Here is a 21882-nt window from a genome sequence, read left to right on the forward strand (position 1 = left end):
CGACACGCTCTCAATAACGACACGTATAAATTAGAAGAGTTATCTGACAAGGTCATCCCTCGGACATGAAACTCTACTCATTTGAAGACCTATTACAGTTAGAATTTAACTCTATGTACATCTGTAATTGTCTCATGATGCACTCTTTTCCTTGAACCGATCTTTTTTCCTCTTAAAAAACTGTGAAAAGAGGTTTTTGGCCGGCAAGGTTTTTAACGAGGCATCTATTCATCAATAAACAATACAGTTCAGCTATTTTTGACTCAATTTTACATTTTCGCAAAGTTTTATAAGTCTTCCCTCCCGAGAACCCTCTAGGCCAAGGATGTGGCTTTTCAACCAAGTCTTCCCTCCCGAGATTCCTCTCGGCCAAGGATGTGGCTTTTCAACCAAGTCTTCCCTCCCGAGACTCCTCTCGGCCAAGGATGTGGCTTTAATTATCTTACAAGTCTTCCCTCCCGAGACTCCTCTCGGCCAAGGATGTGGCTTTAATTATTTTACAAGTCTTCCCTCCCGAGACTCCTCTCGGTCAAGGATGTGGCTTTAATTATTTTACAAGTCTTCTCTCCCGAGACTCCTCTCGGCCAAGGATGTGGCTTTAATTATTTTATGTCTTCCCTCCCGAGACTCCTCTCAGCCAAGGATGTGGCTTTAATTATTTTACAAGTTTTTCCTCCCGAGACTCCTCTCGGCCAAGGCTGCGACTTTAATATTACATCTTTAATATTACGTCTCCCTTCCTGAGAAACCCCCTCGGCCGGGGCGTGGCGTTAAAGTCTTTCCCTCCGAGACTCTCCTTCAACCCGGACACATGTTCGTATAAACTAACCTACACTCGGCACGATTTGATTTGCTACATTAACGATCGTTTGGAATACGTTATATTTGACAAGAAATAGAATTGCATTGAAAAGAAAAGGGCACTACCGGCCCAAAATTACAAAAGATTAAAGGGGCTCTATCGGCCCTTGCATACAAAGTTTAAAAATAACCCTAAGCTTGTGCTTCGGGCTCCCCTTTGGTCGGCGCCTCCTGCTCGGCCACTTCTGCCTGCACCTGGTCTTTGCCACTCGGCCCGGCCTGGTGGCGAACAGGCGCTTCAACATCCGGCTGCTCATTCGGGGGGATTTGGGTAAGGTTGACATAGTCCCCTCGATAGAAATCCATAGCCATATCAAACTCGAAGTTCGAAGGCAGGCTTCCAAAATGTCGGGCCTGCCGTGCCGCCTGGGTAAAACCGGCTTCATGCTGCGAGAGAACCTTGCGCCGAGCCATCTCTCAGTATGCTCCACAGGATTTCTTCTCGGCTTCTAACTCGCCGGCCAGCGTAGAAGACTTCTCGGCCTCGGCCTTCAATGAATTCTCCAATCGCTGCACTTGCAGCATTAGATCATCATTTTGACGGCCACGGCGGACCATCTCGGCCTCGAACTTCTTCCCGTTCGATTGCGCCTCAGACAGAGCCGCCAAAGACTCTTGAACAGACTTCTCAGACTCAAGAAGCTTCCGACGCAGCTCCTCGGCCTCGGCACTCGGTTGCATTATAAGATTCTGAGCCAAGGCTAGGGAACGAGCTTGGAACTCGCAGAAAAAGGTCCACTTATGGGCCGCACTCATCTGGCCTAGCATATGTTGCCCTACCTTCGAGGTCAAGTCTTGACTAAAATAGTCTTGAGCACTGACATTCGACGCCAAAAAATTAGGACTCACAAGCCCTTGTGGAGGCACGAGCATAGGCAACATTTATCTTTGCTTCCGCGCCTCGGCCTCGGCCCTCGCTTTGTCCGCCTTCCTCTTAGCCGCCTTCGCCTTCTGGGCATCCTGAGCAGCCTTGTCCTTCGGTTTCGACTGTGGCCGGGCCGTTTCATGGGCCGACGCTCAGTTATCTCCATGACCAGTTGGCACCGGCGTAAGCGCTCGGCCACGGATCAGGTTGCGAATATCCAAATTGTCGCTCCTGCAGCTCGTCATGATATCTGCACACAAATTAGTCAAAATCAATGATAACACATGAATTCAAACATAAGACAGATGCTATACCAATTAAATCATCAAGCAGACGCGTAGACTTCATCAACCGAACTAGCTCTCGGCACGGCAGCGGCCGGGGTAACTTCTCCAGGATGCTCAGGTCGGCTCGTTCCTCTGAAGACATCTTAGACTTGGACACAACATCATATTTCGTCGGCACTCGAGTCCAATACAGCGGGAATAACGGCCTCCCTTCGGCGTCAAAGAAATACTTGTTGTCGTTAGCAGGCCGAATCATAACCTTGAAGAACCCTACTTTAAATCTTTTGTAGGAAGTCATGAATGGTTGGAGTAAGCAGTTATCCCCTCGAAACAGAGATAGCCACTTAGCCTTCCTCGTTGGTCGAGAGGCGTAATGGTACAAGAAGCGGTTCAGCGTCGGCTCAATACCAAGTGCTACGCACAACTACCGAAATCCTTGCATCGCGGCCCAGTTATTGGGGTGGAGTTGAGTCGGCGCCACGTTCAGTAACCGGAGCACCCCAACAAAAAATTTGTCAAAAGGGAGAGTAACCCCCAGATCGCTGAACAGGTAGTCATATACATAGAAGAAATTGTATTTACACCTCTCTCGGCCAAGGAAGACGAAATCTGATTCCCATGAGCCGTCATTTCGGCATGGTTCGAAAAAGAAACCGGACGGCACCTCATCTTCCGGAAGCGTAACGAAGTTCTCGGCATCGAACAACAGCGCGATCGAACCCTTATCCGTATAACGCAAAAAAACGCTACCCACTTCTCCATGCACCCATCTGTAACCAGGGACTTCTATAGGGCCGAAGCTACGAGAGGCCGAACCAACTCATCGAGTAGACGGTTGTTGAGATTTCCGTTAAAACCACTTTTGTTATCACTTTAAATTACTTTTGTTTTGTCAACGGTCTCAAACACGGCAAGTATACCGGCCGTTCAAGTAGTAAAGTTATCGTATCCACAGGGATTAGAAGGTAACATAAGCATTTATTGACTATTTGTGATTAAAGAATGATTCCAAATTCATAGTTTGTCATGCAAGTTGAATCAAAAGTTATGACTATTGGAATGAAAGCTATAAAAATATTTGTTTGTGAGTGGATAAGGGTAGAAATGGTATAATGGTATTGTGAGGTTGTGGGGTCAGATTTCACCAAACGTCAGACTAATGAATCCTTAATCTCTTGTTACATACATTGCTTAGTCAACCCATAAGTTTACTCAAACCTAATCCCTTAGAGAAAGAGCCTAGGTGTGGATAATTATCAATCCCTTGATACAATCCCCACTAGGCATATGTTTCAGAACTAGTTTCAATGGTATTTCCCAATACTCAATGGAACCTTAAATCATGCAAAGGGTGATCAATCCAAAGCAAGCATTAAACATCGAAACGTACACAACAAAGAATGAAACAACATGTATATATATCATTAAAAATGTAAGGATTACAATAGAGTACGTTGGTTACATCTAACCCCACAAAAATGGATAGAACCACTCAACAATGAGGGTAAATAAAAAATAGAGATGGAAGAGGAAATGAAGAACCGAAGGAAAGATCCACACACGAACGATCCCAAGCCCTAGGAATCCCTTTCGCAGCTCCTGGAGGCGCCCCTGCGTGAATGAGGGAAAAACCCTCGAAAATGGCTTCAAATACGAGCATGGGGAGTCAGATTAGGGTTCACGCGCCCGGCGCATAAGTTATTGCGCCCGGCGCATGGCCTTCCAAATACTCTCTGCCTTAGGACACGCCCGGCGCAATTCAATTTACGCCCGGCGCAATGGCTTCCAGAGGTGAGATACTCTGTTTTGCTCGCCCGACGCGGGTCATCGTGCGCCCGACGCAGAACCTCTTTTCTGCTCCTTAACTTCTTAGATTTCCAATCCTAAGTGTTTCCAATCCTCAATTATCTAGCTCAATACCTGCACAAAAATGAGGTGTATTAAGGTATTGTTAGCTAAATTTGGGTTAGTTATATTTGCACACAAAATGAACCAAAAAGAGAACAATTATATTGCAATGGTTCAGAGGATGAGTGGAATTGTTCAATAAGTCTCATCAAAAAGAAGTATAATTGAGACTTAACAACGGTCGGCCTTCACTCACTTTGAGAGAAGAAGCCTCTTCCACACTCTGTGAAGGCTCAAACCCCTCAACGATTTCCACACTAGCCGACCTATTCGACGCCGACGCCGACATGCCCTGCTCCTCTGCCGGCCCACGAGAACCCGTGCCGGTAGAACCTGAACTGCTATCCCTAGCAGAGTCGACCTGAGACACCCTATCATCTACATCTATCTCAACATCAGCCATTGAAACGTACCTTTTCGCGAAGTCGATCTCAGTTGACAACAAGCGCTCAAACGTGGTCCCTACGTCGGCTCGGAGCAAATGCAAGCTATAACCAATAGACACATCAATGTTGGTCCCCACCACGCCTATTTATAGCGCTTTCTGGAAGCGCATACGAACCGTCACATCCCTTGGGAACCGTTGGATCAAATTGATCCAACGATCCACGAGCCACAACCTTTCAAATCCCCGTCATTATTACCCAACGGTTACGACACTTCAAATTCCCACAATAAAGTCCCGAACGGTTACAATTCTACACTCATACCCAACTGTCACCATCACAAGACCATTTCTACCCTTTGCGTCGTTTCACTCCTTAAGGCTGGGGGGCTTGTGTACCGGAAGGATCCTATCGGCCACGTGGATCGGCCACGTGGACCGGCACGTCATATCCTATCGTATATTGACACAACTCAGATCACTTCAGCTCAGCAATCGGCCACAAGGATCGACCACGTGGATCAGCACGTCATATCCTATCATATATCGACATAGCTCAGATATCACTCTGACTCGGTAAGGGACTAAGAACCGCATCCATCCCCTATCGGCTCGGCCAAAGATGACGTCTCGGTCGTCCGTATCGGCTCGGCCGAAGGTCAACAGAGAGAATAATTAGAATGACGATCATGATTAACAAAGGACAAAGCACAATTAAGGCATAACCCGCCGATTAACATCGTATTACCTAATTTGGTAAGTGTTAGAGAAGGCCCACCATGTTCAGGCCCATGTCAGGTATTATAAATAGGTCACACATAACGAGGTATGTCACTATTCAATTATTTATCCTAGAGATTCGTGCTTGTCCTGACTTGAGCGTTGGAGTGCCTTTTGCAGGTACCTCCCCCCTCTGAAGCATCCACCTGAAGCTCCCGTTCGGCCCTCTACCCACCTGAAGATTACGAGTGTACCCTCAGACAGGTACAATATAGTTGTTGTGTGTTGTAAAATGTTGGTTGTTGGGTTGTTGTGTGTAGGATTTTGGTCAAAAGTCAGTTTTGCATAAGTGCATAATTGGTGTTGGATTAGGTGTGCCTTCACCCCATTGGGCACAACACAACTAGAGGGTTCCCCTTTCTCCACATTGGAGCATGATTGGTGACGTCAGGCATGAGAAGAATGAATAGCCTTGAGTTAGATTAACACCAAGCATGATCTAAACAACACCGAGCGTGCGACCTCTAAGAGAACCCTACACGTTGAGGTCAGATGTAGATCCTTCCATGTTGGCCTTGAGAAAGTGGAATACTCTTTATCTCAACTATGTTGGGTGTGGTTAGTGTGACACCAAATATGGGCGAGACAAGGAACTTTTTATCTCGATGGCGTCAAACACCATTTGAGGCATCGACCGCAAAATGCTTGTTGTTGATTTGTTGTTCTATAATGAATTATAATTGAATATTGATGATTAAGTTGTATGTATATTCATATGTGATGATGAATACCTATATTGTAAGTTGATAGATGAATTAATAATGTTAAAATGTAAATTGTATGTTGTATAGCTGTTAAGTTGTGAAGCTATGGACATGTGGTTGAGTTACATGTCTTAAATGAGATACCTAAATGCTAAAGGTGAATTATGTTATTTTAAAAGTTGGTTTCCCTTTAGGGTCTATGTGGACTGATATGGATATAGTTGGACCATATTCTAGTTGAATGACTAATCGAGTAAAATACAAAGTCAAAAACTTAGTCTCTAACTAAGTATTGGAGGATTGTGGTATTGGGAGAAAAGTTGGTGGACTAATCTTATAAAGTGATTTAGTATTGCAAGTTAATGTTATGATAGACTTATACCCAAATTGTTCTATCATGATACAATATTATACTTCATAGTTTAAGTGACAAAACTTGAGAAATCAAACTAAGTTTTCTATACACGACTCTCTTTATGGCCTAACATTGTATTGTACCTTTTTGGGCTAAGATAAGTCTAATGTTATGGTTCAAATGGGTCAATCTGCTTAAACTGTTCACCTTTATTGTAGGAAATCTCCTTAGTTGATATGCGTGACGACGCATTAGCTATCAATATATCTATGTATATCTTAAGATGTTGAGTACATTGAAGTTGATAAATGTTGAATACGTTGTTAAGTTGTGAGTGTGCTATTGTTGATATATGTTTTTGTTGCCCTTGTCGTATTGTTGTATGTATTTCTTTTGTAAGTTTACCCTCTTTTTTCTCGTGGTTGGAACTGCTATGGCCATATTTGGTATGTGAACAAGGTAATATTAGATGGTTAGCTGGAATGATAGTGTCGAGTAATGTTGAAGATGACTTGTTTTGTATAACTCTTTTGATGAAGTCATATTTTTGGAGTTCTTAACAGGTCAACTAAAGGATCATTATGTAGTTGGTTTAGATTATGATGTATATAGTATATGTTCTTGATTTTATAAGTTATATATTTCATATATTTTACCTTATGCATAAATAGCCCGATACCTCTGATGTTGATTTGTCTAGATGACTTAATATGTTTTAGCTTTCGCTTTGTTGATATCTATAATAAGTGTAATGACCTATCGAATTGTTATAAATTCTGCTAGTATTTCTATTCATTTGAAAATATCCAAGGGAATAAGATATTATTTTATTCACTAAATTATTTAATAAGGTTTAAAAATATAGAAAATATTTGAGGAGTAAAAAATGAGTATTTTTTCCAATGTATAAGGACAAGATATTCAACATTTTGTAAATTATATAAGATAAATTAAAAAAAATAAAATACACTTTGAAATTATGAGAAAAAATTATTGAACAACAATTAAAAGTATAGACAGGGATTGTAGAAAATCAACTTATATTAAGATTTATAACTAAAGTTATTTATCTATTAGGATGGTTAATGGAAAGACATTGAAGTAAAGAAAGTGAGTCTAACATATAGTTTTTATTGACTTAAATATTTATATATATATATATATATATATATTACGAGAAGTTCATGAAAATATAAACCAATATGCATGTTTGTAGAAATTTGTAAAGATAAGAGTAAATATTCCCCCTTCAATAATATGTTTGTATCAAAACTCAGCATTAAGTCCTTATTTAATTCGGTCTTTGTTTTCCTCATTGGGAACTTATAAAAGGTTATCCCTAGCTAAATGCATGTTATTTGCACATGATATAATTTTGACTGAGAAATTAAGAAAAGAGGTCAATTATAAACTTTAGCTTTTGAGAGACTTTGAAATCAAGTGATAAAATGCTCGAGGAAAAGCAAGATAAAATATATGCATTGTGATTTTAGCACGAAAACAAGAAAAAGATGTTTTAAAGGTAAACAAAAAAAAATGTCAATCCACTTATTTGTAAGTTTAAGTATTTGTTGTAGTAAAATAAATTTTCCTCGATAGTGTGATGATGGTTTGGGATAATAATTATCAAGACTCAAAATTTTCCATTATTTTTTTAACTTTATTTTACTACTTTCCCTCTTTTTTTTCCTCACAAAATTAGATGATGTCAATGGGCCCAATAAATTCTTCTTTTTTACTTTTCAGTCAAATTGGGTCATCGGACGAACAAATGGCCATATTATTTTTAGGGATTCTATTTGCTTCACCCCCCCACACATATCCTTCATATCCGTTTTTTTTTTTTTAACTTTTTATATTCTAGTAATACCCTTTTTACGTTTTGGTTTTATCATTTTAGAAATTAAATTCCAAAATTATTGATACATTTTTAAAAAATATCCTAATGTATTATTATATAAACACTTCAATACTTTCTTTTAACCTTTTTGCTAGATCAAATTTTCAAAATCTTTGAGGTAACTATATTATTATAATAAATTTTCCGAATTCCAGGCCCAAATGCTTCAAAAAAAAAAAGCAATATCGCCAACTTGGAAAAGCTTGGGCTTATAAACCAACAGAAGGCCTGTTGAAAGCCCAAGCCCACTTCCCTATTAGTGTCTGAATAATAATGTCCACGAACATTGTGGAATGTTCCATACGTCTACATTGTCTCTACGTTCCTGCCATTCTCTCATTGACTCATTCTGATCAGACATGGCAACTGCATCAGGTACTTGCTTTTCAAAGTTCCATTTTTTTTTTCCCGGTTTTCATGCTTCAGATTTCAATGAATACTGTTTTCGTTTAATGGCGCGAAATGTTTTACCCAGAAAATGGCTTTGCATTTGACGCAACCACCCTGTAGTGTTTCTGGACGGTTTCTCCATTGCCTTTATGTAGCTAGTGAATGATTTATCTTTAAATTTTACGAGTGTTTTGAATGTGAGAAATTTTTAGCTCCGATGTTAGAATAGTGTTGAATAGTTCACAATTGATTTGATGCCATCTTCTTAATTAATAATTTTTTGAGGTAAATACCTCTGAGTCATGTTATATACATTGCATGGGAAGGTTTGTGACGATTCTTAGGAAAATGACATGCTTATAAACACCTGCTCTCATGTTGCAGCAACTTTCAAATCTAGGGAGCACCACAGAAAACAGCTTGAATTGGAAGAGGCACGTAAAGCTGGGCTTGCTCCAGTTGAGGTTGATGAAGATGGAAAGGAGATTAACCCTCATATCCCTCAGTACATGTCTTCTGCTCCATGGTATTTGAATGCTGAGAAACCTGTAAGTAGCCTAACTCAACATTGGTTGTGTAGATAATCTTTTCCCGACAAACTTGTAGGAGCAAAAAAATAAGAAGAAAAAATGAAATAAATTTTTTCATGAGTTAAAATTAGTTTATTTGTAAGTCTTAATTTTTTAAAGAGAAATTGTATGAGAGAACTTCTACAAATTAACTTATGAATAAGTTAATTTTAGTTTATGTTTATGGAGAAGTTTGTCTAAATAGACCCACTATCTACCTTCCTTTTTCAACCCCGTATTTGTTATGATGGTGAAGCTCTGTATTCTGAGTGGCTTTTTCTGTTTGTTTAGAGTCTAAAACATCAAAGGAAATGGAAATCAGATCCAAATTATACAAAATCTTGGTATGATAGAGGTGCAAAAATATTTCAGGCAGACAAGTACAGGAAGGGAGCATGTGAAAAGTAAGTGGACTTTTTTGTTTGTATCCAAATTTTCTAATTCTGTTATCTCTCTGCAGTTATCTGGAAATGGTGTCTTGCTGCATGAAGAATTTTAACTGAAAAGAAAAAACAGGTTTGTTTTCTGTAGTTGCAATGGGGTGCAATGATTATTATTCTGGTAAACTCATGCATGATGTATTGTTATTGTTCAGTGAATGAATTTATCTTTGTCATTTTGTCCTTTCATAGTACACCTACTTTTGTGATATTATTCCAGTTTGATCAAAATGCTGAGCCTGGTGTAATGTAGCTTTGTTCTACTTAAATTTCATGATTCTTCTTCCAAATTAATCATTTCTCATAGTATCAACTTTCAAATTAATTGTCTCTCAATTTAATCTCGCACTAATGACTTTTTTCCAGCATTTTGCGTTACTATTTGGTTGGTTTCCATTCTCTTCTTGTTAACTCATGACCTCCTCTACTCCATTATGCCCTCTAGTTCAAGTCATGCACTGTGAGATTAGAGACATCAGTTTGTTTGGCCCCATGACTGTCTGAGAGACATCAACTTGCAGTTGCAACTTTCCCAAAAAATATGAGCTTGGTCTTGTAACTTTACCAGAAGTATCAATTGGCAGTAAAATATTTTCAAGGAATCATCCTAGTCTCTCCAATCCAGTCTCAAATTATATTGTTTGATTTATTTTATTTATAGGTTTATTCACAGCATGCTTTAAGCTTAATAAGCTTTAGCTCGAGGGGGGGATTTTTAGAATACATGGAAATATCCAAAATTTTCTCATGATATGTTAGATTATCCTCTAGGATTAGTTTTTCTGTTTTCTTTTTCTCTCCTCGGAGTAGTTTCCATATGTCCTTATCTTATCATGATTTATTTTCCTAATTAATTAGGTGTATGATTAGTATAAATAAAAGTGAGTGCTTTCGGTTTTATAAACAAATAAAGCACAGCAAGACATAGGTAATATGTCTCAGTTAATATCAACTAGTGTTTCATTCTCCTTCATCTCTCTTCCTCCTTCTCTACCTAAAATTGCAATTTGAACATATATCATGTTAATTCTCTTTCTAACTAACTAGATCTAACTAAATAACTAATTAATTGTTAGATGTTGCTATCAATATGTTTATTGAGAAGTTTACTTTTAAAGCTAGCATCTATTATATCATTTCATGTCAATGTGATATCTAGTTATAATGTTCACAGTATAGTTGGGTTAAATAGAAATCCTCACCTTTAGCTTAGAATTTTGTTCCTTGTAGCCTTTCTATTATATTAGTTATGTGATCTTTTCATCATTATAGTCTAGTGTCTCTTAATCTTGTTTCTGTAATCAAGAATTTTAAACATGCAAGATAAGTTTCTAGTCATTGTCTTTGTCCTCAGAAGCATTTATGATATATTGTAAACATGAAAAATGAAGTCAAAATGTTGTAAATTTTCAATGCTAATTACAAAATGGCTTAATCAAAGAAATGGTTCTTAAAATAGAAGGAAGCTTGCCCTAGTTCATGGTTTTTTTCTTCCTCTCTTTATCCTTTCCTCTTTTATTTCCTGGGTGAGGTTGTTTTTTCTTGGTAGGTCTTCCAGTCACCAATATTCATTCATATAAATTAAATATGCAATGATTTAATACATGTGGTGTTGTTAACATTTTTTGTCAATATTTTATTTTGTTCAACTTGTGTTCTCAGTATCTGTTATTTGACTTATTATCGTTACTAGTTGTGATTGACATTAGTTTCCATCCACTTATTTGTCTTTAAGCTGTGGAGCAATGACGCATAATTCGAAATCATGCATGGAGAGGCCTCGAAAGATAGGAGCAAAATGGACCAACATGCATATTGCTCCTGATGAGAAGATTGAAACATTTGAACTTGATTATGATGGCAAGCGAGATCGATGGAATGGTTATGATACAGCAACCTATGCACGTGTCATAGAAAGATATGAGGCAAGGGATGAGGCACGAAGGAAGTACTTAAAAGAACAGCAATTAAAGAAATTGGAGGAGAAAAACAATAAGGAAAATAAGGAAAATGAATTAAATGATGATGAAGAAGATGAAGACGTGTTGAAGGTTGATGAGGCTAAGGTTGATGAGAGCAAACAGGTGGACTTTGCCAAGGTTGAGAAGCGCGTTAGAACTACAGGTGGTGGCAGTACAGGAACTGTAAGGTGTGTTTCCTCTATTTATATTTGTGTTCCAAATTGTTTGCTCTACTTAGCAGAGCAGAATCAGTGTCTAAACCATAATCCCTTGCCCCAAAAATGTCATATTTTGTGATTGTTATTCTGATTCTATTTGTTTGCTTCAGAAACTTGCGTATACGGGAGGACATTGCAAAATACCTTTTGAATCTTGATGTCAATTCTGCTTATTATGACCCAAAGACCCGTTCTATGCGAGAGGATCCCCTTCCTGATGCTGATCCTAATGAAAAGTTCTATGGGGTGAGTATCGTGGGAGTTGGGGGATTTTTTTTGGTTTTTAGATCCATCTAACTCTGAAAGTTCTTTACTTGATGTAGTGTTTACTCTTATTTTTTGCAGGGAGATAACCAATATAGAATGAGTGGACAAGCTTTGGAGTTCAAGCAACTTAACATTCATGCTTGGGAAGCATTTGAGAAAGGCCAGGATATCCACATGCAAGCTGCACCTTCCCAAGCTGAATTGCTGTATAAGAATTTTAAGATAATTAAAGAGAAGTTGACGTCACAAATGAAAAATGCCATAATGGAGAAGTATGGAAATGCTGCATCCAAAGAAGAGCTTCCAAAGGAGCTTCTTTTGGGACAAACAGAGAGACAAGTAGAATATGATTGTGCTGGCAGAATTATAAAAGGCCTGGTATTATTCAATATGAAATTCATGTTGATTTTCTTTTAATGAATTAAACATATTTTCATTTTTTTTTCCAGTGCCTGACTTACCATTGGGTATAAAATACTAGTTTCCATTTGTTATCTTTCAGTGAGGAAAGATTGGAGACTTTGATAAGATTTCTTTGGGATTTCGGTGATTTTGCATGATCATTTGTCTTTTGTGTCTTTGCTTTCTGAAATTAAAGCCTAAAGTTCTGTTAGAGGATTTAATAAATTATTTGTATTTGCATTCCTTAGTTCGCATACATTTTAAACTAGCAACTGATAAATTGTCGAATTCTCTTCGCATATTCATTATCTATGCAGTGCTTGGTATTTTTTTCTTTTTTTTTGAAAAATGAAATGGTGTTGACTGTTTTTCATTGTAATTTATTGTGCAAAATCTTCTATTGTGATGAATTTATCCATTGTTTTTAAACCTTACATTGTCATTAATCATTATAATCCAAAAAGGTTTCTAGTGGTAACCACTAGGGTCAACCTAATGGTGTATGATTGGAGTAGTATGCGCAGGTCCTAAGTTTTGATCTTCTTGTTTTCATTACAATTCCGACTAATAAACCAAAGAAAAAAGATTTCTGGTGGTTGATTTTATTTTTGGTTTTTTGTCTGTAGGAAACATCTATCCCAAAAAGCAAGTATGAAGAAGATATATACATTAATAATCATACAAGTGTATGGGGTTCATGGTGGAAGGATCACCAATGGGGCTACAAATGTTGTAAGCAAACTATACGGAACAGTTACTGCACTGGGGCAGCTGGAATTGAGGCTGCTGAGGCAGTAGCAGATTTAATGATGGCAAACATTGATCGGAAAGCAGCATCTGAAGGCAAGTCTTCCTATTTATCCAATTTTAGAACATTCTTCTGTGATATCATTCTTTATTTGCAACGTTGCCATGTGATTATCATGTATTCTGTTTATTTCATCTCCCTCTGTCCTCTTTTCTATTATCTTTGTATAGTACATTAGTACTCCTTGAATTTGGTATGATTTATGTTGTTTGTCGACTGTATTAAGTGCTTGCTATATCATACGATGAAATGTAATATAATTCAGAGTGACTTCTTATATTAACATGCATGTGTTTCAAAAAATAAATGCAGATACTCATGCTCCAGCAGAGGAAAAAAGGCTTGCTAGTTGGGGAACTGATTTACCAGCTGACCTGGTTCTGAACCAGAAAAAACTTGCTGAGGCACTTAAAAAGGTCATTATTGTTTTAGTTATTTATTTATTTATTTTCATTTACCTTTTGAGTTTCCATTCCTATTTAGATATCATGCAATTCACTGGCATTGCTCCTAAGTTTTGGAACTTGACATTTTGAAAATATGTTGTTATGAATAATGATTTCATCCTTTTTACTTTATTAAGCAATCGTTTTTGATTGGTCAGGAGGATGAAAGAAAGAGGGAGGAGAAAGATGAAAGGAAACGCAAGTATAATGTTAGATGGAATGATGAGGTAATGTTTCTATTTTGCTATTGTTTGTTAATCCACAATGCACTCAGCTTTTGAGGAGATTTATTTTCTGTGTTTGACACGATAATGCGTTTTTCAGGTCACTCCTGAGGAGATGGAGGCATATCGCATGAAAAAGATTCATCACGATGATCCCATGAAAGATTTTCTGCATTAGGTGTCTTTTTTCTTTCGGGTGTTTGCTATATGAGTTTGAAAAAACGTAAAACAATTGCTAAGCCGTTGAAGGTCATCAATTTGTCTTTTAAATGAGATAGGGGTCAGTGAGGTGAGGCTGCGATGATTTTGTTCTAGCTGATGATTTAAATATTCGTTTTTACTTTTTAGAGCCTTCCAATCTGTTGTAACTGGGATGGGACACTGCAAATATTTGGTCTATGGGTTGGAAGCACAAGCACGTACCACCCCAAGAATGTGTATAGTAATGACTCCATTCTTCAACCTCATTTTAGACTCGTTTATTTTAGAGTAAATTTTTTTTTGAATTATTGATCGTAAATTGTTTGTCTGAAATAGTCTCCAATTCCAGGTTTACATTAAAACATTTTATAGGAGGAATTGATTCTGATGGTTTGTCAAAGAGGCGCTTAATCTCTGTCAATAATCAACAATAATTTCAGGTCTTCATGCTCTGCTTTACTTTTTACCTACATATGTCAAAGAGGAAGTCTTATCTTTAACACTAAAAAGAATGTCCTGCAACTACATTTTTAAGAAAAACTAGATCAAATAGACGATAAAAAAAAAAAAAAAACCTAGATAAAATGCATACAGGTATACAAGCTGTTTATCCGATACATGTTAATGCACAATTGATTACATATTTGTGGGTTACTAGAATGAAGGATAAAAACGATGAGAAAAGAAAAATATTCCTGACGAAATCCTAAAAGAATAAATATATCTTGTCCCAGATTTTTGGCAAAAAAAAGAGAGACCACTTTAACTAGTCTACCTTCAACAGAATCCAAAGCAAAGAACACAATCCCAAACAATGCTCTATAGACAAAAGTCACTATGAATCTTGTACTGCGTGACAGAATATTGGACATAAATTTCAGACACCTCGGGCTAGCATTTCCTGAAATTCCAGCATGGATCTCTCCTTCTGAAGCCTCATATCTTCACGAAACTTGGAAATGAACTCCTCTGCCTTCTCATCCACCTGCAGCTGAGGTGACTTAGCCACCACAGCCTTCCATACATCTTCAATAGTATTCATATCATTGTTCCCTCCTGCCAAATCTTTCTTGCCAATCACCTCTTTGCCTCTGCTTGTTTCCCCTTGTACATGAGTCTTGTTGGCATGCACATGCATGGAAGAAGCAGGCTCAGTAAAGAGGTCATCTATGCGTATGGCAGATATGTTCTTGCTATGAACATGGTAATTAGAAGCAGCATCTGGTCTTCTACTGGTGAGAGAGCGACGACCCTTCGAGGGTATTAAGTGGCGAAGGGAATTCAAGGTGTCAAGGAGGCGTTTGAAGGTGGCTTTGATGGCTTTTCGAATGTTGAGTTTGTGGAGTTTTGATTGCAGTTTGTTGGAAAAGCTCTTCCAAGCCTTCTTAGCAGGTTGAAGCTTTTTACCTAGCCTCGGACGAGACATCCTAACAAAAGCTTTTGGTTGGAAAGGTGATAGAAGAAAGAAGGGGAGAAATGGATTGGAACAAGGTTCACTTTCACATGTGGGAGAGTTAGAACTAAGAAATTGTTTTTATGGGGAAGGAAGTTTTCATGCACAGTAGTTTTATATAATTTCTTGCATATCAAGTTTCCATTATCTTCGTAGTGTCACATTGCCACATCATTAGTCAAAGGAAGGACTCAAGTAACATATGTTTGATTTGTATTGCATCGAACGTGGAGCGTGCAGTCTGTTTGGAATAACTAATCAAAAGGAAATTGATTTTGATTTATATATGATCATTTTATTCAGTTGGGAAGTTTAAAATATGAATAGATTTCATTTAGAAACCATGTTAATTTAAAGTTCATGTATTTGAAAATTCATTGATTCTGATTTTAGTTTTAATATATTGATAATTTTATACTTATAAAAATACCTATTCTAATTAGGGTTAAGGAAAAAAATTAAAAGGATACTTTTCATATATTTATATGCTTCTGATATATTCGATAATCAAATCAAATTAGATCAGTTCCAATTTTAACAATTCCAAACAAAATCATATATGCATTGATATTGGTCAAGAAAGATAGGCACAAGTTGAAATGTAATCAAACATAATCCAAAAGGATGCAATTTCCTAGTCTAAGTATATCGCTTTCGGCATAATTGACAGCGTTGAAGCAACCTTGTGTGCTAAGTTTATAAGGAAAGCTCACTTCTGTGAACCCCACCATATGTGAAGTGCCGGCATGAACTTTTAGTTTTTCTATTTTAAAATATAAATCCAATTTTCTCACTCACAGTGTAGTTAGGTTGTTTGTGTTTGACAGTGAATCAGATATGATAATATTTCCACGTGTTTCCACTTTAAGTATAACGATAACCACAAAATTGTACATATAATTTCACTGATTTATGTGTTCGTGCCAATCAGCATTTTCCAATTCGTAGGAACTATCACGTATCAAGCTCAAAGTCTTGTTATAATAAGGTAATAAGAATAGAGTCAATTACTTTTTTATTATCCTAGCGAATTGGTTAGTTGTTAAAATGCTCTACTTCATCTTATTTAGTTTTGATTTATGTGAGTTAGAGCTATATAAAAAAAAAAAAAAAAATCACAGGACTGAAAGGTATATTTGTGATTTAAAAATCGGATACTGTAATACTGGTCCTATGTTCAGTCCAATTAAACCAGAAAACCAGATTGATAAAGAACCGGTCAATGCAAAGTGAAATGTGTGAGAATTGAAGATTGTCATTGAGTGCGAATGCATGTGGTGATTTCATAAAAGAGATTTATAATATTGATTATAGCTTATCAATTATGATTTTATTGTTATGAATAATAATTAGTGGTTTAATTAGTGGATGCCAATATTCATTATCAATCATTACTATTTATATTTCTGTTATGTATTATTCTCTTTATTTGTAATTGTTCAGTTACTACATGTACTTATAAATAGGTTAGTCCTCTCCCAAAGATAATACATCAGTTAGATTCTTTTCTCTATCTTACATTGTCTTATTTGTTCTCTCTATTTTTCTTCCTTTTATAACACGTTATCGGCACGATAGTCTTTTAATTGGTGTTACAACTACAAGAGAAAGCTGTGAAGAATTTTCTTCAAGAAGATCATATTTATCAAGACAAATATTTTAAGGTTAGCTATTCATCTTTCATAATAAGAACTTTATCAAATATTTATATTATTTACATTATTATGAATCAAAGTAGTCCTGAAGACATTATAGTAGTCCCAAAAACACTATGAAATAAAGAAATTCTTCATACATTTTTGAAATGATTAGAAGACATTGTCAAAGAAGAATGTTCAAACTCTATTATTTTATTAATTTATTTTTTTTCATCAGAAGTGAGAAAAATCTACGTTTTATTGATGCGATACATTCTACATATTACATACATTTATTTTGCCTAATATATATGGAATGATGAATATATTTATTCTGCCTAATAATAATATTATTATGACACATATTTTTTGTTTATGTTATCAATTTAAATATTCTGCAATAATATATATATTAAATTAGAGACAATTTGATTTCCATAATTAAAGCATTATTAATTTATAATTTTATGGCTATTTATGATACCTTTATTATTATTATTATTATTATTATTATTATTATTTTTCCTAATTTTGTCTCTCTTTTATGATAGTATTGAACATGTTAAATATTGCGAAACTTGAATTTGTTGCTCTTGACATTATGGGAAAGAATTATTTATCTTGGATATTAGATGCTGAAATACATTTAGATGCAATGGGTCTTGGAGACTCTATTAAAGAAGGAAACGAAGCATCTAACCAAGCTAAGGCAAAAGCTATGATTTTTCTTCGTCATCACCTTCACAAAGGGTTAAAAGCTGAATATCTTACCATAAAAGACCCACTTGTTCTTTGGAACAATTTAAAAGAAAGATATGACCACCAAAAAATTGTGATTCTCCCAAAAACTCGTTATGATTGGATGCATTTACGGTTACAAGATTTTAAATCTGTAAGTGAATATAATTCTGCAATATTTAGAATTACTTCTAAATTGAAATTGTGTGGAGAAAAAAAATTACTGATGAAGATATGTTAGAAAAAACGTTCTCCACTTTTCATGCATCTAATGTGCTCCTGAGCAGCAATATCGAGAAAAGGGGTTTAAGAAATATGCTGAATTAATTTTCTGCCTCTTTGTGGCTGAGCAAAATAATGAACTTTTATTAAAAAATCATGAGGTTCGACCAACTGGCTCTGTTCCATTCCCATAAGTAAATGTTGCAACACATGATAAAGAAACTAGTGGTCGTGGCTATGGTCACGGCCGTGGAAATAATCGTGGTCGTGGTCGTGGTCATGGTCGTGGTCGTGGTCATGAGGTAAAAAACAAATTTTCACACCAGAAGTGAAAAAATAATGGGAAAAATAAGAAGGAAATGGATGGATATGATAACAAACACGAGGAAAACAAATGTTATCGTTGTGGTGTCAAGGGTCATTGGTCATGTAATTGTCGTACACCAAAGCATCTTGTTGAACTTTACCAAGAATCAATTAATAAGAAGAAAAAGATAGAGACACATTTTGCTTATGAAGATGGTGATTCAGATTATGGTCGTATGGATGTTACTCACTTAGATGTTGCTGATTTCTTTGCTAATCCAAACGAAAAAATTGATCACCTTATTGGTGACGGGAGTGTTCAGAAATAATTTTTTTTCTTCATATTTTATTTATTAGATTTTGGGTATTTCTTATGTTTTGATGTTATTGGATTATGAATTTTTTTTAATATACAAATTATTGTTAGATTTTTTTTTTCCAGAAATTATTTTCTTGTTGTCTTTTATCATATTGCTTATTTATATTTTTTTAAATTTTATGAAGAATGGATATTGACAATAGCATCAATAATGAAGATATGTGTCTCGCTGATAGTGCAATGACTCACACAATTCTCAAGAATAATAAATTCTTTTCAAATTTAGTGATGCAAGAAATCAAAGTTAGTACCATATCTGGTACTACAAATATAATTGAAGGCTCCGGAAGAGCTAATATATTGTTACCGGGAGGAACGAAGTTGCATATTAAAAATGCATTATATTCTTCTAAGTCTTATAGAAACTTAATAAGTTTCAAGAATATTCGTTTAAATGGGTTTTATATTGAAACAAACAATGAAGGGAATGTAGAATATCTTTATATCACGAAAATCCACTTGAATAAAAATGAAGTATTGGAAAAATTATCTGCTTTCTCTTATGGATTGTATTGCACGTATGTTAATACAGTTGAAATAAATATTATTGTAAACCAGAAGTTTACAAATCAAAATAAATTTGAGGTTTGGCATGATCGATTGGGTCATCTTGGGACTATCATGATGCAAAAAATAATTGAAAATTCATGCGGACATTTATTGAAGAGCCGGGAGATTCTTCAATCAAATATTTTTTCATGTACCGCTTATTCCCAAGGAAAGTTAATAATTAGACCATCACCAGCAAAAATTGGGCATGAATCTATCTTATTTTTAGAACGAATACAAGGTGATATTTGTGGACCAATACACCCCCCATGTGGACCATTTAGATATTTTATGGTTTTAATTGATGCATCAACAAGATGGTCACATGTTTGTTTATTATCAACTCGCAACTAGGCGTTTGCAAGATTATTAGCTCAACTAATTAGATTAAGAGCTCATTTTCCTGATTATCCAATTAAGAAAATTCGTTTGGATAATGCTGGTGAATTCACATCTCATGCTTTTAATGAGTATTGTATATCCATTGGAATTGATATTGAACATCCAGTAGCACATGTTCATACACAAAATGGACTTGCCACTACTACAAGATGCACATTTTACATCGGTTCCATAAAGTCATCTACATCGGTTCTAAAACCAATGTAGAATAAAACGATGTAAAAAAAGTATACATTTTTACATCGGTTCTGAAAAACCGATGTAGATTTAAGCGTAGATTTAAGCATAAATCTACATCGGTTCTCTGGAGAACCGATGTAGATTTATGCTTAAATCTACATCGATTTTCTTAAGAACCGATGTAGATTGTATTTAAAAAAAAAAATATGCTTATTTTCTTCTTCCAGTAATATATTTATTGAGATCAAAGTTGGCAATTGGCCTTTGACTCCTGATTTAGGCAGCTAAAACAAGGCTACAATAATGACCTTAATATAGAGAATAAAAAACACGTTTCATTTTAATTTCTATTTATATCATTTTTTTTTTTAGTTCTTATCATTTATCTATAAGACTATAAAGTAAAGCTTTATGCAATTACATCACATGGACGAAAATGGTATGCGTAAAGATTAAATGGAATGATTTTAATCATAAAAATTAAATGATAAAATTTATGAAAATATGTAAACTAAAAGGATAATTAAATAAAAAATAGTAATATTAAAATCAGGGTCTGAAGTTGTACACTGCAAGGAGATTATCATAGATATAAGTATCACTATATCATGTTTCAAAGTAGCATGCATTTGATAAGCTATTTTCACACAACCGAAACAAGGAATGGCTGATCACTTAAAGCAATAATATTTTATCCATAATAAACATGCCAACAATAATGTTTGAGATAAGAACTAATTACATCAATCACAACTCTGGCATACTGCAAGACTTCATCTTCCTTGGGTGCACCACTATAGTCTGCATAATTTCCAAGCTCATGAGCATAACCAAGATCTCCTACCTGTTTTAATAAATTAGTATAAGTCTATGGCTTAATTGTACAAGATGATAGAGTTTAGCAAGGAATTTAATTTTTAAAGTAATAGAAACACACCATATCAGCATAGATGACACTAGCACCTCCCCCAGCTACCATTGTCCAAATTCGGCCCTTTGGGTTTAACACCGTGAATTTTAAAGATGCACTTGTCTGGGAACACAAAATAAACAAACATCATAAGCTTTTAAGAAAAAGAATTCATAGCACCATGGTTACGATTAACAATACTGATAAGAGGTTAGTACAAGGAGTTCAATTGACCCTGAAGATCTGCAGACCATGTGTTAAAAGTTAACAGTACTGGTTAGGAGCAAAATGGATTAAGATATGCAGCTTATGGACAAAGTAATAAATGAAGTGAATCTGACTGTAGATGCAGGAGAAAATTATATTTGTGCACCTTTTCATCTAATCCATGAATGAAAGACTCTATGGTACTCATAACTCTTCCAAATGGCATTGGAAATTCAATGTTTCCCCATCTGCAAATAATAATAACATGCATGGTTTAAATTTCTTTTGTTTACTATGATACATTATTCATTTATACATGATGAGTTAGAGTCTAGAGATATGATATTCATCTTTAAAATTTTAAATAACAGTTCATATTCTTTAGAGGGAAGAAACTTACTTCTTGAAGTTCTTGAAAGCAGTAGTGTCATCTATCTCGCCTCTCATGTCGAGAGGATATGGTTTTCCATTGACCAAAGTGAAAGGATTCATCTCCAAGAAAGTGAAATCCAGATCTAACACGAGGAAAAACACAGGAACAAATAATGTTTAAATTCAAATGCTACCACCAATGAAGTTGTCTTCACAAGAATATCTAATGTTAGGAAATGCAAGTTTTGTAATATACCTTGAAATAGAGCGAAAATCACCTTGAGAAATTCCTCAATTTCTACCTTGAGAAATTTAGGTGCTCCAGCAACAATCAGCTTTGGCTTGAAGAGTGTAGCCGATTTCTCCAACCACATTTCAAGATTTTCCCATCACAAAAACCTTGAGATGACTAAAAAGCGTGACATGAATATATCAATGAAATGTCAATGTATCCCGTGCCTTCATTCAATCTATATGGCATTGTCTCAAAAAATATCGATACTGCGGAGAAACCTATCTGGGATCTTAACATCTTATTCTCCACCGTCACCCTCTC

General features: G+C 35.8%; 3 protein-coding genes across 6 annotated transcripts; 1 reads left to right on the forward strand and 2 right to left on the reverse strand.

The window, feature by feature from the left end:
- The first annotated feature begins 8323 nt into the window (after positions 1-8323).
- Positions 8324-15724, forward strand: LOC109788736 (pre-mRNA-splicing factor SLU7). Of its 4 annotated transcripts, XR_014427910.1 has the most exons (12): positions 8324-8420; positions 8820-8983; positions 9296-9408; positions 11180-11593; positions 11734-11869; positions 11969-12268; positions 12919-13135; positions 13413-13516; positions 13705-13773; positions 13871-14212; positions 14321-14411; positions 14706-15724. XR_014427910.1 is itself a non-coding variant. In XM_083059861.1 (10 exons), the coding sequence occupies exons 1-10, from the start codon at positions 8405-8407 to the stop codon at positions 13946-13948; spliced, it is 1611 nt and encodes a 536-aa protein (XP_082915987.1). In that variant the 5' UTR covers positions 8324-8404; the 3' UTR covers positions 13949-14237. The 4 variants fall into 4 exon arrangements, 3 of the variants coding, with proteins under 3 accessions (XP_082915987.1, XP_020203155.1, XP_029126201.1); XM_083059861.1 differs by lacking the exons at positions 14321-14411; positions 14706-15724 and having other exon boundaries at positions 13871-14237; XM_020347566.3 differs by lacking the exons at positions 8324-8420; positions 9296-9408; positions 14321-14411; positions 14706-15724 and adding an exon at positions 9465-9520 and having other exon boundaries at positions 8850-8983; positions 13871-14237.
- On the reverse strand, positions 14567-15397 carry LOC109788761 (uncharacterized). Its single transcript, XM_020347582.3, has one exon. It carries the CDS (start codon positions 15395-15397, stop codon positions 14849-14851), a length of 549 nt encoding a protein of 182 aa, XP_020203171.1. The 3' UTR covers positions 14567-14848.
- A 4646-nt stretch (positions 15725-20370) lies between the features above and the next one.
- On the reverse strand, positions 20371-21882 carry LOC145949576 (ATP-citrate synthase alpha chain protein 2-like). Its single transcript, XM_083059863.1, has 5 exons — positions 21583-21882; positions 21355-21469; positions 21121-21202; positions 20775-20870; positions 20371-20681 (listed from the first exon to the last, which is right to left on the reverse strand). The coding sequence occupies exons 1-5, from the start codon at positions 21698-21700 to the stop codon at positions 20529-20531; spliced, it is 564 nt and encodes a 187-aa protein (XP_082915989.1). The 5' UTR covers positions 21701-21882; the 3' UTR covers positions 20371-20528.

The sequence above is a fragment of the Cajanus cajan genome, chromosome 7 (assembly GCF_000230855.2).
Source record: "Cajanus cajan strain Asha chromosome 7, NIPB_CcT2T_4, whole genome shotgun sequence".
Classification (NCBI taxonomy): domain Eukaryota; kingdom Viridiplantae; phylum Streptophyta; class Magnoliopsida; order Fabales; family Fabaceae; genus Cajanus; species Cajanus cajan.